We start from the raw sequence: 14,434 nt of genomic DNA, 5'->3' as shown, positions 1-14,434 counted from the left end.
GAGCACAATCACATTTGAAAAGGAGGTCGATAAGAATGAACAGCAAGCCCAAAGATTCATTGTGAGAACAATTTGCTGCAAACAAACAGCTCTATATGCTGTTATATTCTGCCACAGGCTGCTGTTCACTAGACAGCTGGTGGAAACATAAATGTGTGTCACAAGAATCAAAATGTCTCCATTTTCAAAATGTCCTTCCCTGACCTTTCTATTTCCAGTTTCTGTTTAAATCAGTGAGAATCTTATAACATTATGTGATAAAATAGTTCCCTGTTCTAACCCTTTCAAGTAACGGTCAGTTGGGCTTTTTAGAGACCTTCAGGGATTTCCTTCAATTGCACAACTTTTTTATGCTCTCCAAAAAGCACGGCAGTGCAACAGTCGAAGCTACAGTAAGAGTGCTAAAAGGGGGATATGAAGAGGTACTGCTGTAAATCCTGCCATAAAGAGAAAGGATGGGAGACAGCTTTATCCAGCTAAGAGCCTGCACAGGAGGATTAGGGCTACAGGGAGCAAGATAGGGAGAGGAGGAGGAGATGACAGAAGGGGGCAGCAATTCTGTGACGAGTAACCACCATGACAAAATGAAAAAAAGAGGAAAGGAAGGGTTACAAAAAGAAAATGGGTGGGGGATATCTACACATATCATGTCCACTACTTTGCTCTAAGATAGAGGGCGCATACATGCCCTCCAGGTTAGAGCAAAGCAAACACACACCTGGACCTGGTTTTTATGGCATCCATGGATATCTGGACACAATAAAAAATTAATTTTATGCCAAGCTCATCCCTACTGTCTAACTACTCAATGACTTCTGTGTCAGCTGTGCTCTGTTAGATTCTACACACATGGCTACAAACAGATGAGAGACAGACTTTGGTGTATGGAGCATGAATTTTGACAAATCATGCACACATAAATGGGCCTTTTCAATTAAATGATCCTTGGAAGTCCCAAGAAAAATCTCTGGAATAAAATCACGTACTAAAATGACATTTTAGTGCCTTTGAGTTTCAGTTTTCAGATCTACAAAGATAAGCCAGAGTAAAAAGCACCCGGTCTGAGATGTTTTCATTCAATGAGAAATGGGTTAATAATACTTTTTTATTTGCTGCTGTGCACCTATGATTTTTATTGTAACATGCTGAAAAAAGGATGTGCAGAGATAGGATCAAAATACCATAAAGATAAAGATGCTTGTTCCAGAGTAGCGACGAGTGTTTTTTCTGGTGCTTTTTCTGTATTTGTGGAAACAATTTTATATTTCTATTGCTCACCAGCTCTCTGTCTTTGTGTTCTTTTTTTGGACTACTCAGGAAGTCACCAATGTTTATTGAATTCCCATGCCAATTTCTAATATTGCTCCCACTTAAACTCAGTGCTTGTTTACAATCTGAATGATGGCTGTATACATACAGCAGCACTTTTTGTGTCAGCAACATTCTACTGCAGACTTTACCTTTGGAATCCCTGCAGGACAGAAATGAAAACCTGTACTAGGTTTCTGTTGTTCTTGACTGCTTAAAAGGTTCTTGGATTCATTGAAAAGTTCCTGTGGTATAAAAGGGCCAAAAAACACCTTTGTACTTCTGTTTGTGTTTATATTTGGATGTGCTGACATGATTTACATGAGCGGATGCGTGGGCATGCACGTGCCTTCATCTGTGTGTGCCTGTTTGTGTTTGTGTGCTTATAAATAAATGAGGTACAGCAGAGTGTCACAAGGGTGGAAGCTAGGAAGAGGAGTGTTCCAGTTCCTCCTCAGCGCTTTTGAAAAGTCAATGACAGATGAATAATTTACAAAGACTCAGTCAGGGTCTGTCAGTGCCACTGTAAAGCAAAACTGCAACAAAGAGCCAAAGCAGGACAGGGCTAAGCAGTGCCCATGTTCTATGGGTAATTTCCAAGTGGGGAAAAGATGTAAGAAAGAAGAATAAAAAGAAGAATGAAGGATAAAAATGGGAAAGGTGGAGTAAAAGGATGAAGAAAGGGTGACACAGCTGCAGTTGACAGTTGGCAGACAGAACAGACAAAAAATGGTGAAGAACCCTACTGACCCGACCACCATCCATCCACTTCACACACACATATACACACACAGCAGGTGCAAAGCCAGTACGAAGAGGTGCCGATAAGACCCTCATCATCAGGTCAAGCTCTCTTCCATTCCTCTTCTGTCTTGCTTTGTTCCTTTCCCATCTTCTATCTGTACCCATCAATAACCTCTCTTTCTTTGCCCCTCCCCACTCTGTCCACAATCAAATTACTGTGTCAGACTGGAGGAGGTGTAGGGTGAGGATACTGCTTGCTAAGCTTCAGCCTACTTACAAAAACCTCAATCGGATCACCAAATGAGGGTCTCACATACTTTAGGGTTGTATCACAAACCAGAAAAGGCTCCTTGATGGCAAAGTGGTTGCTAGGTGCCATTGGAGCAATGATGTGAATAATCAGCCTCTTTGGCATCATAATGAGGGCTGTGAGGAGGACAACACAATTTGCATCCGCTCTAATGGAGGTGTTTAAGGTAATAAGGCCTAAATGCTATTTTAGAGGTCTCTCCACCCCACATGGAAAAAATGCTTTTTGGGAGAAATAGGGGTGATTATGTACAAACCTCTGGAAATGACAAAAAAACAAATATTGAAAAAGTCTGCATCACACATGAGTGTAGTCTTTCATCATGCTGCCCTGGAAACAGCCGTGAAACAATGCAATCCTGATTTCCATATTTACCAGACAACAATAAAAATATAAATTAGTGAATTTGTGCATAAATGAATGTTCTTGCCCATTTTACTGCCATTGCATCACTTTACATTATCTTGAATAAGATTGATAAATGATAAACTTTGTTTTATGCACGTGTTCTTGAAAACATATTTGCATGTTAATTACTTTATAATGAGACCAAATAAATGCATTTATCCATAGTTAACAGGCTAAAAAAAACAAAGAATGCACGCTGGAATTTAATATATTAGAGTCAATGTTATAATTACAATTATCAGAACAATACGAACATTCAGTCCTATCAAAAACATTCTTGTTGTTGAGTTTTTTGAAGGCTTGTGTTTAAGTGCACCTATTGTTATCAAACAATCAATCGATTCAAACAGTCAACAATCAATTCCTTAACCACATCAGGTTTATTCCATGTCAAATTTCATTAGGCCCATTATGTACCTTGCTAATGGGAAAGGTGGGAAAGTATTGCATTCCAGTCCGGTGTACAAGAGGAGAGGGCAACACACATATCCGGTGCACCGTTCAGTCTATTTCTTTGTTTTGTCTTTTTTTTTTTTGTGAAAACAGAAAATCCCACTTCACACTTGTATGTGGTTGTGAAAGAGATGAACAGTAAAACGCTTGCCTTACTTAGGACAGGATATTCAGATGAGATGCTTATCCAGCATAAAGATAATGCCATTCATTCATGTGTTCTTTTCACTGCTCAACTGTAGCAGCTCTTTTCCTTCAGCAGGAGTTATTCCCAGCTCCAGCAATGACTCTGGGCTTTCATATTTAAAGGTATTTTTGAATCAACCTACTGTCACTCAAAATATCATATCTCTATTGGAATTAGTGATCAAAGTTATCAGTGTGTGGAACTAAGTGTGTCTGAATAAGTCCTTTCAGATGTTTCATGCCGGGCCTGTAGAGGTTTAATGATAATGTAGGCTGCTGCTTGATAAACCATAATGTCTTGTTTTCTATTTCTACACGTTTTAAATACCAAAGAGTGATAGGTGTGGAGGACTTTGAGTTGTTTAAAGGCACCATTGGTGAAGCTGGGTTGAGTAATGAAAGTAATGTAATTCAAATTGTTATTTTTTTCTTTTGAGTAATTAGACATTTTTTTTTAAAATGACTTTAACATTTAATAACCTGATATGTAATGTGTAACTGATTAGATGGTTTTTAAGTAACATAACCAGCAATGCAGCTAATCTAACATCTCCTAGCTTTAGCTTCATATTGACCAGACAGATGTGAGAGTGGTTTTCAGCTTCTCATCTAACTCTCAGCAAGAAAGCACATAAGAGTATTTCCCAAAATGTCAAACTGTACCATCTATCACTCTTCATACCAAGTTTATGACAAATAATAATTTAACGATAATAATAAAACGATTACAACATGCCATGCTTTCATAAATGCACACATGTGCTTTCACTCAGGAGAGAGACACACACACACACACACACACACACACACACACACACACACACACACACACACACACACACACACACACACACACTACCATTGACAGAAACCCTAGCCTGATTAAAATGGAAAGGATTAGGTAGGACCAGGTGCTCAAATGAATTGTTTGTACAAAAACCCAGAGAAAATACAGTATGTCAGGGGACCTGACACAAGCCCATCATGCTGCACACATCACTGGGTATTCCCATAATCTAACCATTCATTTGTCATTCTCTCTTGCTCTCCACCCCTCCTCTATTTGCCTCTAGGATTTTATTGTTATCAGGCTCATGTGTGTGTGGTGGTGTTGGTGTAAATATAGGCAGTGTAATTGGTAAAACGGCACCCATGCTGCCATAACACAGGTAGTGTAGGTTTCTCCCCTCTGTAATTCAAGAAAGGCAGTGCTGTGACAAAGAGTAATAGCATTTGTGGTAACCTTGTACAACACTTACACTAAAACTAGCCTAATTAGTATGACCAGCAGTAACAGCCAACAAAACAGTAATAAGTATTTTTAAGAAGGAATACACATGTAGCTTGATACAGGTACTTGCAATTCAATGGACATACACAACAGCCAAAACTAAGGCAGTAAGGATCTTTTTTTAAACTTAATTAGCTGCAATCCTTAAACACAGAAAAAAATCAAAATCTCAGTCTTTGTGGGTTACTGTGTGGAGCTGGAACGTACCAAGAGGGGAAGAAAGGAATAGTCCAAGTGTTGCTGGCCTTTTTAACAACATTAGTACATGTTTGAGCCGGAATCCAATTAAAGTGGATACATTTTAGCAGCAAGGCTACAGAACAGACAGCTACCTGACATCAGCTCGTCGCCATGTATAAAAAAACCATTGCAAACTTGTGACAAAATGTTCAGAGTATGTTGAAGTCCTGGATTTTTACTTGCAGGGAGCACTTCTACATACATTAATCTCAAATTTTGGAACTTTGACTATGTTTTGCATAAATATCATGATAGTAAATATAAATATAACCATAATTGACATTGTTTTATTTCTTTGATTACATAATCATGACAGTGATTGCTGGGAAATACAGCTGTCCTCTGTGTGCTAGTGTCTATATCATGTGACAGTTATGGCCCATCATTACTAGCCTGTGCCACTGGTGCTACAGTATGTGTCTGCTCAAGCCATTTATGTACAGTCTATAGACATGTGTCTGTAAGTACGTGTACTATTCTTCTCTCACACTTGTGATCTGCTTTCTCTGAATCATAACATGCTGCAAGCGGCTGATGAAGATGATGACTCAGTAATGTGAGAATGTCACCAGAGCCTGGGAACTGTGACTGATTTCTGTCTCTCTGCCAGTGATGCTTAGACTGAAGCTATCTCAGTACACTTCACTATTACTGCTGTCAATTTCTTTTTGTTGTTCTCTTCTAATGTGTAATTTTAAGTGTCTCCCATCCAGATGAAATCCAAATGTGATTTAGTTCACTTTCATTTACACTGCATACCAGATCACAAGTCTGATCACAATCTGTTTGGGTTCTCCTGAGCTACAAGCACATCAGTAACCCTCTTCCAGTACAAATGGGGGTAGTAATGCACTTGAAGTTGTTTGGTAAAGACAAAAAACACCCAAAGAATAACTGTAGCATTAGCAGATTACCAACTGTAGGTAGCTAACTATCCATAAAAACAAACACATGGAAGATTCACATGGATACACTGCTGAGACCAAAGCTTTGCGTGTCATTACTGGCTCTCACTTACACCGATCCCTCACCGATAACAGATCAATGCTCTCTCATCCACACAGACCATTCAGAGGTTGCACCGATCAGCGACCAGACAAATGCTACTGCAACATGTTACGCTGTTATGTTCTGATTTCGTCCTGGTGCTTTTGTGACTTGAAAAATGCAGGCTAATTTCACTTCACCTGTCATTATGGCCAGGGGCTTGAGTCTGTAAATAGCTATTTGCAGAGTGCTTACTGACACTTGAGGACAAAAGATAATACAGACTATGTGTCTTTCACTGCCTCAGAAGCCAAACTCTAAGAACCAGATGACCCTGACTAGCTGTGCATGGAAGCAGGAAGTGGTTGTAGGCCTGGTGTACTATAATACTATAATCATGTTCAAAATTGATTTTGTAGCATCAAATATTGTTTTTCAGCCTAATCTATCCAACTTTTGCTGAATCAGCATAAATTCAAGACCGTGTTTAGCTCAAATTCATTCATAATTCATCCACAAAGTTCTTACTGATGTTACTCTAAAAAATAGTATCCAAATAGCACATACTTCACTCTCTGCTTCAAATGACTTCGGAGCTGCTTCAATGAAGTCCTGATTAAATGTATTCCATTTTTATCAATGACTCATTCCACTTAAAATAAATTTCTCTTGCCTTCAAGTAGTAGAAGTCTACAGATCAATGTCATGCGTACACACAAGAGCTGAATTAACATGTGCCAGATACTGTATCAGCCACATCCTTGAAAAAAGTGCAAAAAATTGTGCACAGAAGCACAATAGTTGTTGTTATTAAGCCATGAAGATGCAAGCCGAGCTGTTTAACACCTCAAATTAACATTGGTTAGGACAAATAATGCCTGGTGTTTATCAATTGTACGTTTCCAGTGTTCAATGCCTTTTGTATGGAGTCAGTTATCAGTAGCAGCCATTTCCACTCTCTCTAGCCCCTTCTCTCTCTCTCTCTCCACCTTGCCACAGAAAATCAAACAACACCCACTCATCAAATCATTCAACTAAGCATACCAGTTTGAAAGAGAGAGGAGAGACAGGAAGTGTGCATTCGTAAAAAGTCATCATTTGTTTGTTATAGATCTGATTGAATAGGCTAACTTGTATCTCAAGTGGAGCAGGGCTATGGCCTACAGTGAATGTGCCTGGTGCATGCAGCTTGTTCTTGCACACAGGCACAAAAGACACACATGCACACACAACCACAGACTGCTGTCCTTAGTTGTTACAGCAGACCAACAGTAAATAGTACCTACACACCAGTCAAACAGGACTGTACTCCACCGTGCATTAACTGGGTGAGGAAAAGGACTTTTTCAGAGGAGTGATGGATGAAAAAAATATGGAGAGAAGGAAATGGGTGTGGGTGTGTTGATTGGAGCTGAGGACCAAGGCAGCGACGGAGGGAGCTGTATGGTCTCATTGTGCTGCGTAGACAGGGAATAGAGGACAACAAGCAGGCGTCTCCATGGGAGGACTGCTGCGTTCTCCTCCAACAGACACATTCCCTTATCTCCTGCCTGGGGAGAAACAAACACTGGCAGCTCATATGAAGGGGAGTTTCCCTGGATCTATTTGAGCTGGGTAGAGAAGCTACAAAGCCCTAATTGAATTTTACTAAGAGAAAAGTGCAGGATTTGCAGGGGGCTATGCTGTCTATGCAGATAGCAGAACAATCTGCACTTTATGTGCTGTGTCAAACCCTTCTGTTACTAAATTTATATGAAAAAGCTGTCAGCCTTAACAAATGAACTGTAGCATGTTTCCTACCGCTGAACGTCAAGCTACAGTATCCCAAACTTATGATACGGATATAAATACTGTATATCTCTTCTATGTCACTTTGATGTGAAGTATCAGGACATAGGCATTACATTTATGCACACCAGTGCAGGTAATGTACCGCATACAGCTTTGATTTTGATTGATTTGATTTATGTGTTTGTATTTGCAGTGTAAGTCACTCTATTGGTTGATTATCTTGAATAATATTATATAAGATTGCTGTGAAATTGTGTAGAGACATTCATGGTCCCCAGAAGATGTATCCTAATGACTCTGATGATGCCCTCACTTTGTGTCTATAGCGTCACCAGCAGATTGACACTTCCAGTTCAGAGTGGAATCTCACTACTGTTGGATGGACTGACAAAAGCAATTTCACCTCCAGGTTGATTATTCTCTGTTCTGGAGCTTTCATCACAGTGTTTCTCAAATGATGATTTATGAACATTGAGTCTTAATTGTCAAGCCAACGTGGATGAGCAGCCCTACAAGTGCTTAGAAAAATAGAAATTTATAATAACGCAATTGAAAGCTCCAGAACAACTACTACCGAGCCGAATAAACTTTCAATCTCAATTATTGATGCACTGCGATTACATTTAACGCTAACATTCATGTCCTCTTAAAGACGAATTATTAGCACTGTGGTGTAGTGCAATCATCAGTTCAACATTTAAATTTGCCCAATACCTTAGTTTCATTAGCCACAGCTGTACTTTGTGTTCCCTGCTAATTAGCAAATGTTAGCATGTCAACATGCTAAGACAGCATGTAAACAACCCACATCATTGTATTAATATAATTGTGACCCAGTTAGCATGCTGATGTTAGCATTTTGCTCAAAGCACAGAGCTGTAGACTTTTGTTTCTACTACCTGTATGTCTATCCTGTTTCTCTCTTTATCTCTGGGTGTTTCTGGTGCTGCTGTGATTCAAAAATGATTTCCTCGAGACCAATAAAGTTTTAGCTTATCTTATCTTGTTTAATTTTGCGTTGACATACATTAATAGTCAAGAGGGGACTTCTTGTAATCCTGCCTCATTTTTAATGAAAAAGTGCAACTCATCCAATACTAATTGTGAGGTTAACACGCAAACCCAAAACAGCCAAATTAAATGTGAACTTTAAGTGAATAGTAGAAACAGAGAGTGAGGGGGGAGAAGGTGTTTGAATGAGCAGAGGACCGGAGTGGCTGGGTGAAGGAGCTCACAGAGGGATCTGTGTGGACAGGCCTGTAATTGAAGAGAAGGAAAGGACCTTAACCTAGATCAGTATCTATCACTCTAGCAGGAAAAGAGAGCTCAACACCCACATATTTCCAGAGAGGGAGAGGGAGAGGGAGAGCTGAACCAAGGCCCCTGATGGGAAGTAAGTCTATAAGGAGGAGGGAGAGAGGGGTGGAGGTGATGTAGAGAGAGATACTGGACACGTGTCCATGTGATGCTGATTCCTCAGAGATCTGACACAGATGGGAGAAGACAAAGAGGGAAAGGATGTGAAAGTAAGCAAGAGACAGTGACAGATACAGGGAGAAAGAAGATCAACATGTTGAGACGGAGCCCTGGAGACAGAGCCACCAGAGAAGCAGAGAATCATGGGAGTGCAAATTAAATTACACCGGAAGGGACAGTCAGGTCTGGACCTGCAGGAAACACTGCACATGGGGCTCTTTGTGTGTGTGTGTGTGTGTGTGTGTGTGTGTGTGTGTGTGTGTGTGTGTGTGTGTGTGTGTGTGTGTGTGTGTGTGTGTGTGTGTGTGTGTGTGTGTGTGTGTGTGTGTGTGTTTGTGTAGACAGGTACATACAGAGATCAAAAGGTGTAAACATCAGATGAGGGATACAGAAAGAAAAAAACAGGGAGGAAGAGGAGGGATACAGTGTAGCAGTCTTAAATTAATTTTTGCGAAGCACACATAAAACAATCATACTTATGTGTTGATGTGTTTCTTTTCTCCTGGCGAGCCTGTGCTAGTGGAAGTGGTGTACTGCACAGAACATGATGCACTAAAATTTCAAAGCTATAGAACTTTTAACCCAAGTTGTTCTGATCTTTGTCAACGCAGCCGATGACTTCTCACATTAATGTGAATTTCCTGTAATGCTACATGTTTATGTGTGTAGAGTTAATCATGATTAATTATGATGTCATTCTTCCATCTAAAAAAAATAAATGTAACAACACCACTTAGTCCACCCAAAATGGGTTTTTTCAGGGAACTCTACTTAGTAGTGGTAGTGTATATCTCAAGCCAGGCCAGGTATTGCCCCCAACAATTATTAGGACCTTTTTCAAAGTAGACATTTTGACTTGTCATAGTAGAAAAGCACAAGTGTTACTAATAACATTAACAATGACTCCTTTCAAGTCCCAGTAAGCCATGACAGTGTGACAGTGAGCCAGCATGAACAATACCAGGACCCTGAAATTAAAGCAGGAATGGAATTCAGTCAGTCAAAGACACATCTGAAGCTGAAACTTACCAAGTCTGTCTGTCGCACTCAGCCCCAAGCCCATTCGTTCCTTCTGAACATAAATCTTTTTTCTTTTTTTTAACGAAAGGGCATACATTTTTGTGGGTTATTTGGGTTTTTTTTGGTGTGTTGTTGGTTTTTTTTTAATCAAACTTTGAAGTAAGCAGTTTTTTGTTTGGGGCTATTTTCAGCTGCGGATTAACACACATTTGCATCTCTAGTATTTACAGCAGTTGGACACTGTACATGTCTATATAATGGCTCATTGATGTTTTAATAGTAATTAATAATAATTTTTGGATAAAAATGGAGGTCCAAAATGTATTAGTAAGATCAAAGATAGAATAGTGTTAAAATTTTATAAATAATTAGTGTATATGGCCATAAACTTAACCTAATATCTTATTGACAGTAGATATTAGGAAATACACATTTGATCAGTTGATCAGTCTAATATTAGGGCCTGTAATTCCCAGGGTACAGACATTGTTCTGTCAGCTGTCACACTCTTTCTTGAAAACCCATCACTTAGCTAACCTATAGCAAGCTGCAGTGGTTTGGTCATACATGTATTTTTAAGTTAACTTCACAAAATGTTTGTTTTATTGTCTGTAATACATATGTCACTACCACCAAACAAATATAAATGTATGGTTGGTTTTGTGATCAATTTCTGGCTCAGCTGACTGGCAAACTCTACTAACAAACTGACTGGTTCTAATAATAATGCTCAAAAGTTAATATTAGTGTGTGTGTGTGTGTGTGTGTGTGTGTGTGTGTGTGTGTGTGTGTGTGTGTGTGTGTGTGTGTGTGTGTGTGTGTGTGTGTCTTTTGTATTTGTCTGTTACATTTAATTGCACCTCTTAATTAAACATAAGCTTTTCCATTAGTCCTTCTCCTTTCTTCTCTAATTCCTTATGTATTCTCTGATCCACTAAATGTACACACACTGACAACACACATCTACAGCTCACAGGAACACCATATGATGTTGAAATTCCTGCAACATCCACATTTTAAACTACTTAAGCAGCCATTTAAAACATGGATGGATAATTTACAAGAGAGGGGCCTGTCATGACAGAAATAAGTGAAATAAGAGTGAATTACAATAATAATTGTTTCAAGCTGTCTAATGTCTTCATTGTCCAGCAGAGTGGTTCCTCAAGGAGCAGTGGTTTGTGATGCAGGCCTGGGGTGCTGTGCTTTCACAAAGGTCACTTGAGCACTGAAGCAGATTAGCAATTCAGATTGGACTAAAGGGGCTAAAAGGCTGCTGTAGCACTGCCTGAGTCTTATTACATTAGCGAAGGGTAGGAGTGCAAACGCACACTACTGATTAGATGGCCTAAGGAGGAAGCAGCTATAGGATGTTTGAGGGAATATATTCATTTTCAGGCATAACAATAAGGTAAGACTCACAATAAACAAACATAAAAACATAAAAACAGCATGTTATGGTGCTGTTGTGGTGATGATGAGTCTCTCCCAGCTTTGGAAACACGAGATAACAGTCATAACAATTCCTTAAAAAATCTTCATGTTCCATCAAACACTTAAACATGTTACAACACAGGTTATTGAGTCACTACTGTCCTTTTAAGGCCATATATTCACAGTCTGGGAAGCTCTAGCTATACTTTCAGTGATTCTCACTCATTCTTGGAGGACCACTGTATTACATACAGTATTTTCCATTTCTCATGATGAGAGAGTGAACCCACCTGATTTGGCAAATAAGTTTCTCCTGCATAAACCCAGACATGGTCTGTGTGCCAGTAAAGTCAACTATACAACCATGCTTCCCTGCCATTCTAATAAATACGGTAGCTATAACCTGATAGTTACACAGCTAAATAAACAAGCATGTCCTACTGAAAGGCTTTTTGTGAGGCCTTCTTTAAGTACCATGGACAGCGAGCACAGGAGGATGCACAGCTTAGGGGGAGACAGGGCCTCTGCAACAGTCCAGTGCACAACAAATGAAACAGATTCAGTGTGTGTGTGATTCAATCAATGTGTCTCCAACATGTTGCCATTTACAGGTATGTTTTCACTGTTGAAAACACAACTGAGTGGGCCTTGTCTCCAAAAGTAACACAAGACTAATTGGTGAATGAAGTAGACCTACGACGGCTGGGGTTGTATGCTGTTGACATGCACAACATGTACTCCAGACCCTGAGATATATACTCTAATGCTGCCATGTTATTGGAACCACCAAACTGGGGACATTGCAAAGCCTGGATTAGGTCACTTGCATGCTATTAACGATATTGAAATGAGCACCACTCAAAAGCCCTCTTTCCCCTCCTCTCTCATAGCTGCGGTACAAGCCTGGCCCTTAGTCCAAATGTCAAATGTCAGCCCCACAGTCACAGTTCACAGAGTAGTCCCTATTAAAAAGATGAGACTTCATGAGCTACAAAAAGAAAAACAGAGACAGAGAGAGAAAGGAAGAGAGAGAGAGAGAAAGAGAAAGAAAAAGAAAATGAGAGAGAGAAAGAGAAACAGAAAGAGAAAGATATGATGAAGGACTGCAAAAGTCCCTGTTGACTTGTCTTCTAGTCCCCTCAAACCATTTGTATGTGGTGCAACTGCGTGTTTGTGGAAACCCTGACAGGCCAAATGATGCAGCTGGTGCTTCAGCCTCAACTCTAAAAATAAATAAATAAATAAATAAATACTAATATACTGACAGATATGCCCAATGGTTGCCATGACGACTGTGAACCCATCCCCTTAAATGCACTTTTGAGTGTGTGTGCGCGCAACCGGCCCTTAGTCCTACCTTGCATTCCTCCATGCACGTCCTAACAGAGTATGCATCTGTCTCGTATTTCTGAACCAGCAGTTCAAACTCCTGGTACCTCTCCTCCACCTCCTGGTCAAGAAGCTGGTAAGCCCGGACACACTCGCTGCATCCCTGCTGATTCACCGCCATGGCCATATCCAGGGTGCAATTCAAATTGTCTAGACTCGTAAACCCGTAAAACAAATCCAAAAGTGAGTAGGAATTACAAAAAGAAAGATACAAATCGCTCAGATTCACGTACGCCAACTGTGTCCCCTTTCCCCCTCCACCGGAGAGGCCCCGGCACACGGTCTCGGCGTCCGTGAAAGTAAAGCAGTCTTTGGACACACTATCGGGGTGACAGGTGTCCATTCGCCACAGAGGTTTGGTAGAATTCCCTAGAAAAATAGCATCTTGCTCTCTGGCGAGACGGCGGGGGTCAGGTGATGTTGGGATATGATGTCGGTTGAGGGAGTTTTGGTGCTCACCCATGTCTGTAATTGCAAGCCCCTGGTCCCACCGCTTGTCTCGGGTTCGTGTCAGTTTCGCCTCGGCGCAGAACCACAAGTGATCAGAGAGCAGGACGGTGATGAACAACAGAGAGGCCAGCGACAGTCGCCATCTCTGGGCCCGCTCCGACTCGGTAAATGGCTTCTCGTTCTCTCGGGGTGCAAACCAGTATTTTAAGCCTTCATCATGCTGCCGACGCATCCAAGCACCCCTGGTCATATTTTAGGAAAGTGCTGCCCTTGCCGACTCCACCGCGGGGGCTGCTCTGCCACAATACTCATTGACTTAGGGGAGATGGGCTCCGGTTGGTTCTCTTCTGTAACGGTGGGGTGCCGTGCCTCCGCCGGTCCAGGGCGCTCCTCTATCCAATTAGACCGCCCGCACAGATTAAGCTTCGCGCTGCCGCATCCCGGTTCTCCATGGCTCACCGGGGGGAAACGGCGTCCTCTTTGACCGCATGCCCCCCTCTACCGTCCCTCCCGGGTTTGTTGTCTCGTCAGGGCGCAGGAAGACCAGCTGTTGCGAGCCCCTCGATACTGATGCTGCGCGCCTGCCGCCGTTCGGTTTGCGGATTGACTTAAAGGAAAGCGACCAGCCCCTTCGATGCACGCAGGCTGGTTTCTCTGTCCCGTACCTGGCAGGAAAGCCTATAATCCTTTCTCCCATTGGCCATTGTCATCTTGGACCTCGGTTAAGTTGCCGCCATGTTCGTCTTGAACCACTTTTTCGGAGAGCTGGGTCTGTTTGCGTCATCTCCATCGTTGCGATAGCTCCATCGTTGCGCAGTGGTGGAGCAGCTTATTACCTAGCTATATGCACACACACACACACACACACACACACACACACACACACACACACACACACACACACACACACACACACACACACACACAGGGAGGCAGAGGGAGAGAGA

The 14,434-nt window shown here is 41.2% G+C and overlaps 1 protein-coding gene across 1 annotated transcript in view; it reads right to left on the bottom strand.

Moving 5' to 3' along the window:
- LOC133993224 (NALCN channel auxiliary factor 1) overlaps nucleotides 1-13,737 on the bottom strand; it is an 83,274-nt gene extending 69,537 nt beyond the window's left edge. Inside the window, exon 1 of the mRNA XM_062432115.1 lies at nucleotides 13,006-13,737. Coding sequence (XP_062288099.1) covers nucleotides 13,006-13,737 — 732 coding nt within the window. The remainder of the gene's footprint in view (nucleotides 1-13,005) is intronic.
- Nucleotides 13,738-14,434: the final 697 nt, after the last annotated feature.

The sequence above is a fragment of the Scomber scombrus genome, chromosome 13 (genome assembly GCF_963691925.1).
Source record: "Scomber scombrus chromosome 13, fScoSco1.1, whole genome shotgun sequence".
Classification (NCBI taxonomy): Eukaryota; Metazoa; Chordata; class Actinopteri; order Scombriformes; family Scombridae; genus Scomber; species Scomber scombrus.
This window is presented reverse-complemented; position numbering and strand designations above follow the sequence as displayed.